The sequence below is a fragment of the Triturus cristatus genome, chromosome 8, assembly GCF_964204655.1.
Source record: "Triturus cristatus chromosome 8, aTriCri1.1, whole genome shotgun sequence".
NCBI classification, from domain to species: domain Eukaryota; kingdom Metazoa; phylum Chordata; class Amphibia; order Caudata; family Salamandridae; genus Triturus; species Triturus cristatus.
Window position 1 is genome coordinate 473,014,520 of NC_140591.1, and position 18,449 is coordinate 473,032,968.

The 18,449-nt window shown below is 47.8% G+C and overlaps 1 protein-coding gene across 6 annotated transcripts in view; it reads left to right on the forward strand.

The window, feature by feature from the left end:
* MTRF1 (mitochondrial translation release factor 1) overlaps positions 1-18,449 on the forward strand; it is a 129,469-nt gene that overhangs the window by 50,944 nt on the left and 60,076 nt on the right. For 5 of the 6 annotated variants that reach the window (XM_085621951.1, XM_085621948.1, XM_085621947.1 and 2 more), the window contains exons 2-3: positions 10,784-11,216; positions 13,107-13,198. In XM_085621951.1, the coding sequence (XP_085478077.1) occupies positions 10,814-11,216; positions 13,107-13,198 (495 nt within the window). In that variant the 5' untranslated portion in view covers positions 10,784-10,813. Of the gene's footprint in view, positions 1-7,244; positions 9,462-10,783; positions 11,217-13,106; positions 13,199-18,449 lie in introns of those variants that run through there. The other variant, XM_085621949.1, reaches the window with a different exon arrangement.

Below are 18,449 nucleotides of genomic sequence, written 5' to 3' on the forward strand. Positions count from 1 at the left end.
TCGGTCCTGGTGGACCCCTCCGGTGAGCATCGCTTAACATGGCGGGCAAGGGGGATCCCGAGAAACGGAGGACCAAGACATCCCACCGTGGGGGACCAGTCCAGAGTAACATCATGGATCGTTATACCCAGAGTAAAGGATCCCCCGGGCCAGCAAGTGCCGCCGTGGAGGACTCTGGTGGTGGCCCGTCCGTGCCCACGGAGTTGTCGCTGCAAGACGTTATGGGTGCCATCAACGGCATAAGGGAGACCATCGCCCTGCAGTACGAGGCTCTGGCCCTTAAAATTTACACGGTTGCCATTGATGTCACGCTAATTCGGGCGGATCTCTCTAAGACTAACGAGAGGGTTCAATCGCTGGACTTGAGGACATCCACTCTTGTCACGGATGTATCAGACCTCCAGGCAACTCTTGGCGATCTAAAGTCGGCGAACGACACGATGTCCCGCCGGCTGGAGGATTTCGAGGGTCGGGCACGACGCAATAATATCCGCGTCATAGGTGTGCCGGAGACCCTCGACAATCGTCCGGTGGACCTCATGGTCGAAGATCTAGTCCTCAATCATCTTGCTCCTTCAGGCCTGAGCAAGTTCTTTGGCGTGGAGCGTGCTCATCGTGTCCCGGGCGGTAGGCCTCGACCAGGAGCTCCCCCGAGGCCTATTATTGCAAAACGTTTTCACTACAGAGACCGGGATGCGATCCTGCAGGCCTCGAGGGTACACGGCCCAGTTAACTATGAGAATGCCTCCATTAACTTCTTTCCGGACTTCACCCAACTCGTTCAGAAACAGAGAATGGGCTTTCAGGGGGTGAAGCGCCGTCTTCGAGATTTGGAACTTAAATATTCTATGCTTTTCCCTGCCAGGCTTCGTGTGGAATATGAAGATCGGACTATCTTTTTTGAACGCCCTGATATTGTGAGTGACTGGTTAGACTCCCTGCCGGACCGGGGCGAACGATCTGGGCGTACTGGCGGTGCTGAGGGCGGAGGGCCTCCGCAGGAATGATTCTTGGTCCTCTACTTTGACACTTCCTTCTGCGCCCAGCCAGGTTCTACTTCAATTGTATATTTTGTCTATTAATGTGCTGTTTGGATGCGGGCGGGGACGGGTCCCTTCCCTCCTCTAGGGTCTTTTTGTAGCATGGGATTGTTAGGGCGACAGGCACACTGCAAGTTGGGGGGGCTGTATAGTCCGCAGGGGTGCAGGGTGGGGGGAGTTGTAATGGCGTGGGGGTGGGAGGGGGACAGGGGTTGTTGGGTTGTGTGTTTTTTCTTTTCAAGGCGGTGTGTTTGTTTCCTTTCAGTTTTAGGTGTCTGGCTGCGTGCCCGGGGACTCCAGCTTCTTGTGTTGGGATGGGGGGGGACGGGTTGAAACTCATGTCTTGGAACGTCAACGGATTGGGGGACCGTATCAAACGTGGGGTGGTGTTGCAATTTTTGCGCCGTTTGGCCCCTGATGTGGTATTCCTTCAAGAGACGCACTTGGTGGGTAATGTATGTCATGCCATGAACAGGGGTGGCTACCGATTGGTTGCGCATTCTGGCTTCACCACTGGATCCAGAGGGGTGGGCATCTTACTGCGATCTTCCCTCCCGCTTGAGATTGACAAAGTTACTCTTGATGATAGAGGGCGCTATGCGTCCTTGACTGGACGGTGGGAGGGTCAGACTCTTTCATTGGTCTCGGTCTATGTTCCCCCGGGCCTCCAGACCTCCACTTTCTCTGATGTGGGTCGTATGTTACTTGAACTTCCTGATAGTCTCTTGCTTGTGGGTGGGGATTTTAATTCCGTGATTTCTGGCGAGTTGGATCGTTATCCTCCCAGAGCCCTCTCTGCCGCCCAGGCGTGGCTCGGCGGGTTCTTGGACACTTTTGGCCTAGTGGACTGCTGGAGGTTGATACATCCGACACACAGTCAGTACACATTTCACTCCGGGGCCCACGGGAGTCTCTCCAGACTAGATTACTTTCTTATGCCAGCGGCCCAGACCACCCGGGTCCGGGAGGTTAAGCACCTGGCCCGGGGCATTTCCGATCATTCCCCATTGTGGCTCCTCTTCGATACTGGGATGCGATCCGCCGGGCGGTTCGCCCCCATTAACCCCTGGTACCTGCGTGACCCCAAGATCCGCAAGGGTCTCATTAAGTCGCTTGACCAGTATTTTCTTGAGAATGAGGGGTCCGTCTTGTCCTCTGTGACCTTGTGGGAGGCTTTCAAAACGGTTCTCCGAGGACACGCCCTATCCCTGATCGTGGAGGCCAAGAAAGCTAAGAACGGGGAGGTGGTTGCGTTGGAGGCCGAGATATCGGGGTTGGAGGCTGCCTTGGAGACGGCTGTCACTCAGGACGGGCTCCACGCTATCAGCCTGAAGCAATTCGAATATAAATCCCTTGTTACGGAGGCTGCTCGAACAATGTATAGGGAACAGCAGGGTAGACTGTATGATGCTGGGGATAAGGCGGGTAAATTGATTGCTTGGCTTGATAAGAAGGAGAGAGTGAATCGAGTGGTCCCCGTGCTTCAGACGTCGGAGGGAGTGAGTGTGACTGACCCTGGTGAGATTGTGGAGTGTTTCGCTGATTACTTCCGTGCTGTGTACTCCCCGGTGTCTGATAGGGATGAGGCTGACTCCTGTCACTTGTTGAAGGATATTGCTTTGCCCTGCCTGTCGGTGGATGAGCGTGAGCAGTTAGATGCCCCGTTGTCGGTCGACGAGATTGCTACCGCGATTCGTTCCCTTTGCTCAGGCAAGGCTATGGGCCCCAACGGACTCCCTATTGAACTTTATAAACTGCAACCGGATAAAATTGCGCCATTTCTCCGTCGTATGTTTTCGGAGTCACTTGAACTTGGTTCTCTCCCTGCTGACCAGCGCTTGGCCACTATAGTCGTGATTCCCAAGGACAGTAAGCCTCGGGACCGTTGCACCTCGTACAGGCCTATTTCTCTGTTGAACGCTGAGCCGAAAATCCTTGCCAAGGTGCTTGCTAATCGCCTGCTTACTGTTATCTGTGACCTGGTGCATCCGCACCAATCCGGTTTTATCCCGCACCGGAATACGGCCCTTAACTTGCGGCGCCTACATGGCGTACTTGCAAGGGCGGAATATCTCTCAGAGCCGGCCATCTTGGTTTCCTTGGACGCCACGATGGCCTTTGATACGATAGAATGGCCGTATCTTTGGGCCGCCCTGGCAAAGTTTGGACTCGGGGCGGGATTTATTAGTTGGGTTAAACTCTTATACGCTGCTCCGTTGGCTCAGGTTGTCGTTAATGGAAGGGTTTCCCGGCCCTTCGTTCTTGGGAGAGGCACTAGGCAGGGGTGTCCGTTGTCTCCCCTGCTCTTCGCTCTGGCTTTGGAGCCGCTCGCTGCTTGGCTTCGTTGGGAACCGTCGATAAGAGGGATCCGGTGGGCCCCTGGCTTCGAGGATCGAGTTTCGTTGTACGCGGATGACATTCTTTTGTACCTCACCTCACCACGTCAGTCACTCAATGTGCTCTTTGACATCCTTACTTCCTTCGGCAAGAACTCTGGTTTGATTATTAACTGGTCCAAATCTTGTGTCTATGCTATATCCGGTGACTTTCCTCTCTTGCCTTCTTGTTTTCCTATTAAGGCGTCCCACTCCGGCTTTACGTACCTGGGGGTGTACGTCTCATTGGACCCGGCGATCCGCTACGAGCATAATCTCATCTCTTCACTTCGGAGATTGAGGTTAGACGTGGCCCGTTGGTGTAAGCTTCCCTTGTCTCCCCTCGGTCGTGCGGCGCTTTTTAAAATGATGTCTCTTCCCCGATTCCTTTACGCACTTCAGAACTCCTTTGATATTATTCCGGCGGCCTACTTCCGGGAGGTGGAGAGCTTACAGAGGAGGCTTGTTTGGGATGGTCGTGCACGTATTGCTCTTGCAAAACTGACTCTCCCCTGGTATGACGGAGGCATTGCGCTCCCGGACATCAGGAGGTACTATTGGGCCTCCCAGCTATCTGCTATTAACCATGCAACGTACGCACCTGGTCCGAATCCGGCTTTCGAAATGGATAGATTTTTGTTGCCTGGCGGCAACTTTAACAGAGTGCTTTACTCTCGATCGGCTGGGAGGAACTTAACCGGTCCCACTAAGATTGCGGTGCGCGTGTGGAGGGCTGCGAATGTGGCCATGGGCTGGAATGAGCGTTTGACGGGTGCGACCCCTCTGTTTGCGTCTGAAAGATTGGGAAGCCTCTGGACGACGAAGGGCTTCGAGCGTTGGGACACGATTGGCATCAGTAGAGTAGGTGACCTTTGGGTGAAGGGTGCGGTTAAATCCTTTGCTGCGTTGCAGAGTGAGTACGAATTGAGTGAGCGGGAGTTCTTTCGGTACGTCCAGGTTCGGCACGCCTTGCTCTCGGCCTTCGGGGCTGGGACTGCAGTCCCTGTGTCTTCGCCACTCGAGGACCGCATACTTGACGGTCACTTGCCCGACAGTACTATTTCCCTTATCTATAAAAAACTAATAAACGTGCGGGCGGATCTCCTCGTGCGCCTTCGGGAGGCGTGGACCGGGGATGGTGTGGAACTGGACGATGAGGACTGGCAGTCTGCGCTGTCCTCCCCTAAGGAAGTGGCCATACCCGCGCGTCTCCGTCTTGTCCAGCTTAAAATTCTCCACCGTGTCTACGTGACGGGCCCTCGTTTAGTTTTGATGGGTTTTTCTGAAGACGGGCTCTGTAGGCGCGGCTGTGGGCTCAGCGCCACTTTTCTCCATGTTCTCTGGGAGTGCTGTGAGGTAGCGGAGTATTGGCGCCGGGTGCATGCTGTCATGGAATGCGTCACTGGGGTCGCTTTGTTGCCCGAGGCTCGCCGATGTTTGTTGAACGTGTGGGAGCCTAATGACTATAATGCGGCTCAGGCTCGGTGGGCGGCCCTTGGGAACATGATTGCTAAGAGGGACATCGCACAGCGTTGGGGTTCCCGACGGCCTCCCACCGTGTCGGTATGGAAGGAGAGCATGGATTGGTGCATGTGCAGAGAGAAGACTGTGTATGTGTCTTGGGGTAAGCCGGGGGCGTGGGGTAGAATCTGGCGTACCGAGGGAACATCTGCACGCCCCCCCTCGTGGACACATCTGATGCTGCCTTGTCCCCCTGATCCTGAGGTTCCCGGACTATTACATTTTACCTGTAGACGGTTGTGGTTCTCCCGTCGCCCCCACCTCCCTCTTGCTCATCCTCATTGTCCACCTGCGGGTGGAGTTTGTATTGTGCAGTTCCCCGGATGTGGTTAGACGCCCCCTTTTTCGATGGTTTCCGCCTTGTTTTTTGGTGTTATTTTCTTTTTCTTTGTTTGTATTTTTAAAATCTATGTATCCTGATAATCTCTGTGGTGTACTCAGTAACTCGTTAATTCGGCTGGGCCCCAGGGGGCCTGTTGCTGCCCTGATGTTGTTGATCATGTACATATTAGCGGCCGGCCCTGGTGGTTGTAGGCCCATGTTTGTATTGATTTTATGTACAATAAAGGTTTTCGCAAAATGTAAAAAAAAAATAGGGAACGTGAGCTGGGTTTAGACCGTCGTGAGACAGGTTAGTTTTACCCTACTGATTATGTGTTGTTGCAATAGTAATCCTGCTCAGTACGAGAGAAACCGCAGGTACAGACATTTTGGTGTATGTGCTTGGCTGAGGAGCCAATGGGGCGAAGCTACCATCCGTGGGATTATAACTGAACGCCTCTAAGTCAGAATCCCCCCTAAACCATAACGATACCGCAGTGCTGTGGAACCTCGGTTGGCCTAGGATAGCCGGTCTCTCTCGGGGGGCCGGTGCGTAGAGCCACTCGCTTGGGGACCGGAGCGTGGACGGAAGGGGGCCGCCTCCATCGCCCTTAGTGCACCGCATGTTCGTGGAGCACCCGGTGCTAAATCATTCGTAGACGACCTGATTCTGGGTCAGGGTTTCGTAAGTAGCAGAGCAGCTACCTCGCTGCGATCTATTGAAAGTCCTCCTCTGAGCCAAGCTTTTCTCTCTCCGTGCGTGGGCGCCCGCGGACGCCTTCCTCCACCACACCCAGGGATGGGTCCCTCTGCCGCCGGACCGGCGGGAGGGATGCGAAGGGGGTAACGTGGGTTCGCGGGAGGCTGCCTCCACCACGTGCCCTCCGGCACGGGGGCCTACCCCACTGGGGTGCGGTGATGGGGTCCACCATCCCTTGTGGGTCGGCAGGGTGACCAGATGGCCTGGGCCGGCCAGGCCTCTCCTTCCCGCTGCCCCAGTTGGGCAGGGAGGCAGGCAGCAGCCCCGGGGAAGGAGCCTCACGAGTGGCTGCCTCGGTGCGCCTGGCCACCCCTCGCCGGACTGCAAGGGCACCCTCCCAGGCCATCTGGGCGCTGGGTCGTCCCGGGCCATCTGGTCACCTAGCTGAGCGACCAGATGGCCCTGCGGGCCGGGTGACCAGATGGCCCTGCGGGCTGGGTGACCAGATGGCCGGCCTGCCGGCCGGCCGGGCTATCTCCAACTTTTGTCCTTCCCCAAAGTTCTGTAAGCCCCACTATGTGGGGGCTTAATAGTTGAGAAAAATGGGCTCCCCGGGCAGGCCGTCAGGGCGAGGATGTGGCCTGGGCTTAACCCTGCTTGGTTTCAGCCAAGGGACCGGGTGCTGGGGACCGGGGGGTCCCCCAGGGCCCGGGGATGCTCTCCCCGGCCTGGCTAGGGTTTGGAAGCTGGGACCGGGGCTTGAGCTCCGGGCACTGGGGACTGGGGTCCACCGGGGAGGCTCTCCCCAGCCTGGCTAGTGTTCTGAAACTGGGTCCGGGCCTGGGGCTTGAGCTCCATCCGGCAGGCCCCGGGGTGTTTGAGCCCCCGTCCTGCAAGCCATCATAGGGTCCGGGCAGCCATCATAGGGTCCGGGCGCTGGTTACGGGGGTCCATCAGGGCTCAGGGAGGCTCTCCCCAGCCTGGCTAGGGTTCTGAAGCTGGGTCCGGGCCTGGGGCTTGAGCTCCATCCGGCAGGCCCCGGGGTGTGGGAGCCCCCGTCCTGCAAGCCAGCCGAGGTTCAGGGACGGGGGTCCACCAGTGAGGATCTCCCTGGCCTGGCTAGGGTTCGGAAGCTAGGACCAGGCCCGGGGCTTGTGCTCAGTCCGGCGGGCCCCGGGGTATGGGAGCCTCCCGTCCTGCAAGCCAGGGTCTGGGCGCTGGGGACGGGGGTCCACCGGGGCCCGGGGAGGCTCTCCCTGTCCTGGCTAGGGTTCAGAAGCTGGGAATGGGCCCGGGGCTCGTACTGTGTCCCAGGGTCCCAGGCTGCAGGAGCCCCCACCCCCCCCCCCCCCCGTCCTGGAAGCCAGCCGAGGGTCTGGGCACTGGGGACGGGGTGGTCCACCGGGGCCCGGGGAGGCTCTCCCCGGCCTGGCTGCTTTCAGAAGCACGGACTGGGCCGGGGAGCAGGGGTGGCTGGTTTTCTGCCCACCCCTAGTCATCAGCAGCACTGGGCTGCTGTTTCTCTACTTGGCACTAACGTTGAGAAATATGTTAAATAAAGGGACACATATTTATTTACAGCTTAACTGAAGTTAAAGGAAGAAGTGAAGGTGTGGTGCACCACTTAAATTCAAGAACACCTTCATTTTTAAAGACATGTTGCAACTGTAAAAATCTGATAGTTTCCTCAAAATTCAAAAAGTGTTTTTCATTAACATGCAGAAGCGTTTGTCTTAGTATGTTAGATTATATCAGTGCATTGAGGTTTTTGTTCTTTAAAGTGATAGTTTGAAAAGAAGAATTTAGAAACATTCATGCTTCCCCTTCACCCTAGCAACACTGCAAATAGTGAACTAAGAGGCAAGTCAGTTGTTATGTTTACCATATGAGTGGCCAGGGTTCCTATTATACATAGTTAACAATTTAGTTTAGCAAATAAAACACAAGAGAAGGCTTTGTACAGTGCTCACTCTAAAGTAGTGTATTTCAAGGTCCTCTTATATGTGATAATGAAGAAAAAGAACGTGAAGTGAAATATAATTGTCTAGGATCACACAATTTGTTCAAGTGGGGAAGCCGGCATTGATTCCAGATGTTCTTGCTTCATAATGTGCAATTCAGGCTTTATATGTACATGTTTTGCTTCTCCTATGCCCACCTTATAACCCCCCACCTGCCATCAATGCGCCCCTCAATCACATGACAGGCAAACGCTTTGGGCCCCTGGAAAATGTTTGTGAGTACCCATGTCCTAGAGAATAATAAGGGCATCAAAAACGAGGTGATGTATTGCATGCTTGAATTAATCTCAGCCACTGGCAATCGCTCTGACCGCATCCTAATTCAAAGGTGGTCCGAACGATTGTCAGTGGCTGAGAATAATTCAAGCATTCCATCCATCATTTTGTTTTTGATGGTTTAAGTGGGACAAGTATGCCCACTGAGCCACTGGAACCAAGCTATGTCTGGCTCGTGGGCCCTATTATGGGCGAAAACGGTCCTGGATTCCTTGTATTCCAGTTCAGGGAGGATCTGGCCTGGCAGTTTGGATTAGACTGTTCCCATTGTAGCAGGGTCAGGACTGATTTGCATACGGCTGGCTCCAAACTGAGGTGTCCTGGTCTGCAAAATAATGATGGACTGGGATGTGGCCCAGAATAATTAACAGTGGCTGTGATTAATTTAAGCATTCCATCCATCACTTTTTTTGTTTACCTAGAGGATAAATGGCAGCAGACAGAAAGGGGGCTTCAAAAAAGAGAGAGAATGAGAGAGTGATGGAGAATGAGCGTGCAATCAGAGAGATAGAAAAGGAGGTAGAGAATAGATGAGGGGGATGGAAAGAGAGACAGCAAGGAGAAGAACGAAGTCTGGCTTGTTTGATCTTTTTTTTTTTACAATGGCTGCTTTTGGTTCCCGAGTCCATCCCTGCTTAAGAAGCAAATTATCACCTTCTGTGAATCATCTTCATTCATTAGGAAACTGCTACAGAAGTCCAGAAAACTAGAATACATCTTGGTCGTGGATGTGGTTGGTACACAGGTTGATGTTCAAGCATAAATGATGACTCATTTAAGGCACGCCAAGTTTGCACATGTTGATCGTCCAGATCAGAAATTCCCACCTGGTGGATTAAAACGTTGTTGAGGGACTCCCAAAGCTGCCTATTGGCTTATAGTTAGGACCAGAAAACATCAATTTTGCATGGAATTCACATACACCACTTCTTTGCGAAACTGCTGCTTCACTGTCTCATGATGTTCAGCACAGTGATTTTGTCATATAGGTGAAGGAGACCACTGCGGCCGCTTGGCGCTTGCAGAGTTTCCCTCCGTAATCAAACTTTGTTTGCTTCAGAGACTCCCACCTACAGCGAACCATGCATGCTTTGAACTCAAGAATGCTCGGCTCCTCCGCATATGACGCAAAGACAGGACAATAAGCATTTGGATGACTATAAACATACACAGAAGGACTTCATTACTGCACTGAACACAGCCACATGTACGTTATTTAATACAATATATATTAGTTCTTAAAATGGTAATATTAGTTCATCATAAGTACAAATTGTTATATATTTTAAAAATATTTACTTTAAAATAGGTGTATGGTAGTAACAATATAAAATATGTTTGTATTTAAATTAGAAGTTTGGATTTGATGTGTGGTAATGGAAATTTTAGGGTTCATCGATAAGTAGTCTTTAAAGGGTGGTTTGGGGTTTTTAGGTCTCATTGATGGCTACTAAGGAGTTTTAAGGGCTCGGGAATGGGTAGTGTAAGTGTTTTTAGGGCTCATGGATGGGTGGCGCGTAGGAACAGTAAATTGTTTTTAAAGCTCAGGGATGGATAGTGCATGGGGTAGTAACATTTTTTTTAGGGTGGAGTGATGGGTAGTGCAAAGGTGAAAAGAGTTTTAGAGTTCAGAAATGGTTGGAACAAAGGGGTAGTAAGGAGCTTTTAGGACTCTGGTAGGATTGTTTATAGCGGTAATAAGACATTTTTAGGGCTCTGGTGTTTGGATATGAGTAGTAAATTGTTTTCAGGATTAAGGGATGGGTGTTCAAAATATTAAAATGACAATTGACAGTAATGTGGACCATAATTAAATAATTTTAATGATATTTTGTTTAATTTCCTTTAGAGGGGTGTGTGTATTAAAAATTACAGTTATTCACTTATAAGTTAAGTAAAAAATCCCGATTTAATAACCTGAGTTGTAAAGGTACGCCCGATGTACTGATCTTGATATAATGACTCCTGGTGTAAAAACCTGCAAAGTAACAACTTAGGTTCATTGTTTTCACAGTTGCCCACAGCTTTTGATAATTAGTTCAAAACAAAGCAGCATTTGTGTCTGAGAGGTCCATTTGAAACATTATTATTTGTAAAATGAATTACTAGAATGATGCAGGGAACTTATTTTTGTTCTAGTATTCATTTCTTGTACTAGTTGTCACAATGTTTCTAATGATGCCTACAAAAGTATGCGAATTGACAAGTCTACTCTTGCTCTTAGAAACCAGCTACCCTTCCAATCACAAACATCATAGCCTTTGCCCCTGTAAAGCGCTCTGCTTCATTTTGGCTAGTTGTGAACTTTTCAAATACCTCATACACACAATTGTCTGTATGATTCTGGCTTGTACCTATTATTTGAGTGTCTGAAAACTACATTCCCATTTTCTGATTAAATTGGGAGCTTTTGTTCCAGTTTAATTAGCTGAAGATTTAGATTGTTGTCAGCAATAGAGAACTGAGGTTTGAATACTCTGTATCTAAAGTTTGTATCATTAATTTAATTGATTCTGTTTTCCCTTTCAGGTGATCAAATACATGCTGAGATGAAACATTATGGGCACACTCTGGATTATTAGACACTTAGTTGTTTCTTGTCATTACCACCATCAACCACATGCCTTTCTTCTGAAAAGGTATATTCAGATATCCAAAGGTGGTCTTCTTGGAAAGAAACGAGAAATATTTGCATCTATCCCACTGCGCAGAACTTATCCAAAGAGGTATTTTCACCATGATTCAGAATCCCTGTGGAAACATAAAGCACTGCAAAGATACTTGAAGGGTATCTGCAGTGAGCATGCACACATTGGCCAGATGCTAAATCAAACTACTTTGGAGGAGACTAATCGAGCAGCAATTGCTATAAGATATGCAGAGCTGTCTCCACTTGTTGCAGTGTTTGAGGAAATCCAAGAGGCAGAGCGAGAGGCTTCGGAACTTAAATCCATGTGTTCCAGTAAGTTACTAAGAATCTTATATCCAACATGTGATATAGCTTCCTTTGCTAACAGTTCAAAGGGTGAGGGTGCAAAGGAACAGTATTGCAGTTTGGAGACCATCTTTTTCGGCCAGTGGGCCCACTAAGCATTTATAATGGGGTGAGCGTCTTCAAATTTACTGATTGATGACCTAATTAGTAAGAACCCTAGCTAATTATGGTTCCTATAAAGATCTATGCATTTTCTGGCATCCTTTGTCTTGATGAAGAAAATTATATTTGTTCACATTGTTTTTTAATCATTTGTCTCTATGATAAAAATTGTGTTGTGAGAATGAACAGAAACAAATGCTATAGAAAGGTGATGAAAGAAGTTTAGTTTTCAATGTTGCTAAATTTTATATTTGGACTAAGCTATTGACTATGCTTAGACAATATAAAATGTGTACATGGTCCCCTACTCGTACATATTGTTACTTATTTTGTCGAAGAAAATTCCATATGCAGGTAATTTTATTTGCACAGCATTTAATGACCACTATGTTGTATGCATTCCAAATGTAATACAATCCAAGTGTTTCTTTTCATCAGCTGAGGTTCAATTTTTTCCATATATAGACACACACCCTCCCCACCAACATTTTAATGTAGCAACCAGTGAGAGCACTCCGCTCATTGGCATTGCACATTCTTCATCTTTACTGTCAAATGAAGGTAATTTCAAATTGTGTAACTCCTGCAACTACACTATCCAGTCATCCTCATTATAGTGACTCTTAGTGCACCATTAACACTCAATCTTTTGTAGACATCATGCTGTATCGTGTGGGCTACAGTCCCATTCCCAGCATTCTGTACAGGTGAGACCAATCTTTGGAACAGTCACAAATTCATGACCCTTGATTTACTCAGTGATATTGCCTCCTCTGATCCTAGTCCTTATAGCCATAACATGTTTCTGACTTTTGCTTGCCTATGGCGATTCTTCTGCACAAACTTCTATGGTTCTTCTGTATTTACAGGACCCAGAATGGGTCCTGTTACGTATCTGATCCCTAAGCACTGTTTTCCAAAACCTATTGACCTTGATAGGTTGAGAAATAGGTTTGACACTTTCCTTTCTAAAACTTCAAAAACAAACTATAGGCATACCTCATACCTGCTTGTGTATTAGCCACACAACATTTTTGTTTCCTGAACCCCTCTTCTGTTGACTTATGGCTGTCAACAGACCACTCACCATTCTGCAGTCAGGCTGACCAACTTCCATAAAGCACAAGCCCTGAAGCCATCATGCCTGAAAGAGAGACCAAAACTGTTGCCACACTGTAATCAAACCCCCACTCACCTTGTATGAGAACTACTGGCAGGCATAGGTGGCTGTGTGTGTCTTACTGACCTCTACTGTCGGCGCCCCTGACCCATGGTCAGCCGCCATGAAAAGGATGTCGAAAACTGACATCTAATCCCTACGGCGGTTCCTCTGTACGCACCGCCTCCATTGTAGGGATTAGGCTCTGACTGCCGCCTCGACTGTCTATCCCTCTGCCCAATGTTCTGTGACCGCCAGTATCCTAATCTGGCAGTCGGACCACTGCCTCAGATGTTGGATGGACTGCCACCGAAAGCCTGTCGGTGGCGGTCCACCCAACACCATAATTAGGCCTCTAGTGTGGAAATCTGTTGTTATTGAAGTAAAAATCTCTCTGAATATTATTCCATCTTTTTTTTTTCCAGTAAATTGTCTTCATGGTAGGGATTTATTTTTAGAAATGGGTCAAGAGGGAACCACAATTAGGGGAATCTTTATAATCCAGTGGTATGACAAAGAGCTGTAAAATACCCTCATACCATCAGAGTACTGCTGTTACCTTATGTAACTCTTTATTTCTACCTTTTCTAAATTAGGTCCGGACAACAGAAATGAGAAGCAGCTGTTAGACCTGGCTGCAGATGAATTGCAGTCTATCAATGACATGATTGAAATCTTGTATGGAAAGGTAAGCTGGAAACATTGGTTTGTTGTTCTTCCGGAAAGTGTTTTGAAAGTATCCTGAAAGACAACAAATTTGTTATTAGTGTGTTTGAAAGAAAAACTCTTCAATAAAAAAAGGGGTCTTCGGAGGAGTCGGAAGATGATTTAATGGGTTGTGCTTAATAAGCTTCTGCTTCCTGAGTACCATAGTCGGATTAGATGGCAGAGATATTAACAGCCTGTGGATGCCTGGGGCAAGCCTATAAAGACTGAAAAGGTCAGAGAGTAGGTGGTAAGACAAGTCGGAGAACACATGGCCTAATAGCTGGTCACATGAAGGACAAAAACACAACCAAGGAGGCTAAAAGAAAATCAAGTGGGCACATAGTAAGAAGGAAATACAGATAAAAACATTTTTTATTTGTCATTTTTCTCATTTTTTAATTTCATTTTATTTTTGTAAAGCAGATTAGAATACCCCCAATGCAGAGGGAGCTGTAAGGATTTTCTTGGTGGTGCTAGACAGTCTACGTGGTCGCAAGTTAGTACTGCTCAGGTGGTCTGGCATAAAATCCAACCGCTTGAAGCGCTTCTATGGGGTGACAGTTTTGAGCAATCCTGCACATAGGGTTAATAAACCTGTGCAGCACCCATAACAGACTCCAAATCAAAGATTTGCTGTCGTGAACAGCAGCAGAAGGGAAGAGAACTAGTTGGGAGCGTGGTACCCCGTACCCCTTGGCCCAACTTATATGTGCAGAGACGCCACCTGGGCCGCTTACCTCCTCAGAGCGGGAGACTAAGAAACCAGTCAGCACTGCTGGGAGGTCCAGCTATCTGACATGCCGAAGAAGCATCCAAGTCGGCACACAGGAGAGCTGCTGTGGCTGTCAGGCAGTGCTGAAGACAGAGGGGCGGTGGACCGTTCAGAGGGGTCCGAGCAGTGTGTGATGTGAACCGGTAGCTATGTGGCAGTTGCGGTAAGGAGAAGGGATAGTATCGGAGACAAAGCTGGTCTGTAAATCACAGTCAGCCACCTCTAATTTAAATGACGCAGCACCCTCAGTATCACTGAGACGCCCTCTATGCACCATTATCAGAGAGGAGTGCACCTATAGAGTAGAAGCACAACCACAACAACTTTAAACAGTATTACCTTAAAGGCATCCACTTGCCCTAGGATGAAAAGACCTGGGCCTGCTCGTGCCCCTCCAGTTGAGTTATCGAGGAGGAAGTCGGGACCCATATTTGCAAGAGCCTCAGCAGTGTAGCCACCACTCCTCCACAGCCTATCTGGCATATGTAGTTCACAGAGTCCTGCTGGACATTTCACTATGTAAACTGGTAAATGATAATACGGCAGTTGGATCAGGAATTTTATGCCACCAAATTGGGGGTTTATACGTGCCTGCTGCAATTTTGTAGTGACCACTGATACACCCACCAAAAATAAACAAATTACACTTCGAATCAGCAGCATGGATAAAATCAATAACAAGCAACTGAGACTGACTTTTGATGCAAGACGCACAGCTAAAACAGCCAAGCAGGGGCAACCGTAAAACAGCTTGGACACACCTGTAGATCAGCCTCAAGATGTATCTCCAGACCTGAAAATCCTGCTACGAAATATACAAGCCAGCCTACTCTCAATAGACACTAAGACTGACTCGCTAGCCACCAGAATGGACCTATTACGGCCAAAATTGACAAACAAGATCAACTCATCACAACAACAGAGCAACGCATATCAGATGCAGAAGACAATGTGCAAGAGAAGGCAAACAAAATGGAAGACATTGAGAAAATACTGTCAGTTATTAAAGCAAAGTCTGAAGATTTGGAGGTGTGGTCCCGGTGAAACAACCTGTGTATAGAGGGAATACCAGAAATGGAAAATATAGGCAAACTTGAAAACTATGTGGAGAATCTGCTACAATCAATATTTGGAGCTGGACACTTCTCCTAACTGTTTGCAATAGAGCAGTCCCATCGCTCGCTGGCTCTGTGCCCCCCTCTTGGAGTCACTGTCCGGCAAATAACTTCATGAACTTCCGAGACAGAGATACGGTCCCCCAGCTTGCAAGAGAAAAAAGAGATATCAATTACAAGTGCTCTATACAATTCTTTCTGGACTGTCAAGACGTGAAATCTTGCTGGTCAAGATAAAATTACAACAAGCAAGGATAAAATACGCTTTGCTCTGGCCTACAAGCCTAACATTCACAATAGATGGCAAACAGCACATGCTTCAGAACCAACAAATGGCTGCAACATTTTTGTGAAGAGATAAAAGCCAAAGAAAGCACCACAAGCTTGGCTCCCCTGCACAGGTGTACCGTACCCAGCACAGTGACTCGGAATAGGCCACTAACAAGCCGATGATATGCCATCTATAATAGCACCTCCTAGGCACACAAAGGTTTAGGATAATACCATAGAGGCATCCTGTACATCATAACAATAATAATTAAACGGTTAACACAATGAAGAAAGATGGATTATGAACTCTCGGGGAGATACCCGTGTTGTGCAATTATCCCTAGCAATGGATCACTTACCCATGAACCACTATGTCCCGACCACCTCTGCCATGGCAGAGGGGACTCCAAGCATGACTTGTCGCCTCACCGACTATCACCACTGACTTTATGGAGGCTGAGGAACCTATACTATTGGGTATATTGCGTTTGCTTTTGTTTTTATTTCCTTTGTTTTTGATGGTGGTGTTGTGACAGTATGTTAATTATTGGACAAAGGAATGGTGTTAGCATGATTACTGATGTGGAAGGGGAAGGGTTGTTTAAAAGTTAAAAACATTGATGGGACAACCTATATCGGCTGCACAGTTGCAGGGAATATGTATTAGCAAGCAGGCAGCTATCCTGAAAACACTGCACGCACATTTAAAGGTAGAACACACGGAGCCGAAATATGTAGCTTACCAAGACCCTAAAATATTAGCAGAAATAACAGAACAGATGACAGAATACAATGAACCAGCGGACTAGGATATCAAACACTTCAACAAGTACTTCACAGCAAGGCCTTACAGTGAGGGTGGCAGGCCAGGAAGGAACCTAACAAATAGATTAAAAACGTCCTTGGCAAACACTACCTTTCCTAAAATAACGTCTACAAATGGCATAGAGTACTATGATACTTCAAACATAATGGCAAGTTTCACTGGATTTTACGCAGATTTTTATAATATGCTATTCACAAGCTTCTGCAACAGAATATCTAGATAGAATTGCGCTGACCTGCGATGGGCAGAAAGAATTCTTGGCACAATCTCTATCATTAGAAGAAATCAAAGATGTAATAATGAAGCTCCCGAACAGCAAGTCTCCAGGCCTCGATGGCTTTCGGAGCCAATTTTGAAAGGAGTTTGCTTCTCTCCTTTTGCACCACCTACAAGCAGGAGCATATGAGGAAGCCCAAGAAAAGCAAATTCTTCCCCCATCGCTCAGAGAAGCACTTATAATTACAATCCTCAAACCTAACAAATCTGCTGAACAATGTGAGTCATACAGGCCCCTGTCTCTCTTAAACACTGATGCAGAAATACTCTCCAAAATAATAGTTGTTTCTTCTCTCAAAATCTAGGGATGCCAGACCAATCTGGGTTTGTGCCAGATCACTCCTCAACACAGAGTCTACACACTATATTTGCACTCCTCCTTCACAATCATGACCTTGATGCCACAGTAGTATTGCTAGATGCCACCAAGGCGTTTGACTCCCTGGAATGAGAATATATTTTTACTGTGCTGCAGGGAATGGGCATGCCCCCTACTTTCTTAGAATGGATTAGACTACTGTAAAAAAAAATCCATCGGCCCATGTACGTGCGAAGGGGTGCACATCTAAACCCATTGTTGTACAAAGAGGCACTAAGCAGGGCTGCCCCTGTCTCTAATACTCTTCACTTTAGCTCTTGATCCATTAGCTTGACCTGAGTAATGCACCAACAATACCCTGCCTCTGCTTTCAAGTTTGCCTGCTGGTTGTATCCATATATGCAAATAACATGGTTTTATATGTCAATAATCCGGGCAGCAATCGTGAACCGATTATACGAGAATGCATACAATTTGGAGGATATTTCGGATTGCTTATAAATTGGGACATATCCCTCAGATTTCCATTAACCCTGGTAACCAAGTAATGTGATATGGAGTTCCTCTTAACGTGGAGCGTGAACTCGATGAAGTGTCTAGGAATCTGGGTCAACAAGGACTCCGAGATAGTCTTAAAAGAAAACTATGGGATAGGCCTGACTAAGCTAGAAGATCAAGTTCAAAGATGGTCAAAATTGCCATTCTTTATGGTGAACAGAACAGCCATTATGAGAATGATAATATTGCCCAACATCATGTACCTGCACAAACATTTCTATCCTTTTAAGGCAGCATTTCTTTAAGGCAGTAAGAAACATGCTCATCACAATGGCACGCATGTGCAAACAGCTTAGAGTGAAATAGAAGATACTTCATTTAGAATTATACTATCTATGCTTTCAAGCGCAGTTTTCCCAGTACTGGTATCACCCCTTAATGTATGTACCACACATAGCAGTGTAGAGAGACAGTATAGCCCTGACATCATTGACAGCCATCCTGACTCACATAATTCAACACGGTTCATTGCACAATAGCAGAATGGCAACACATGCTAAGATGGAGCTACGGTACTTGCAGCGGCCATATTACCCATAGCTATCTATTCCACATAAAGAAAAGGCATTAAAGATCCTGGGGCTGGCGAACTTGCAACAAATGAAAGATATATACCTGGGAGACACGTTTATTAAGTTGGAGGGGTATCCCAAACATGCTATCTTAAGAGCAATGTTCCCCTGGTTCCCCAATAAGCCCCAGTCCCTTTGGGCACTCAATATACTGCTAACCTCTACGGCACATAAAGGGCTGATGACAACATCCTCTAACTCAATGGAAAGTGAAGTCACAATAATCCAAACCGTTGTGTTGAAATGATGGAAGAAAACATTTCACCTGCCCATGTCGGAGGTGGACTGGGAATTTTGCTGCTCCCAAACAGCATTAACCTCCAATTGTAATATATGTGCCTAATACGTTTTAAATATATACACCAATTCTGCCACACCTCTGCAAAGCTTTATTAATGTGGGCTAAGACAGCACATAATGTGCGAGATGTGGGGCAGCGGAGGCACATTTCATACACTTAGCATGGGAATGCCCTAAAATACACCGATTTTGGAGCCTGGTCACGAATACATTGTGAATCCTC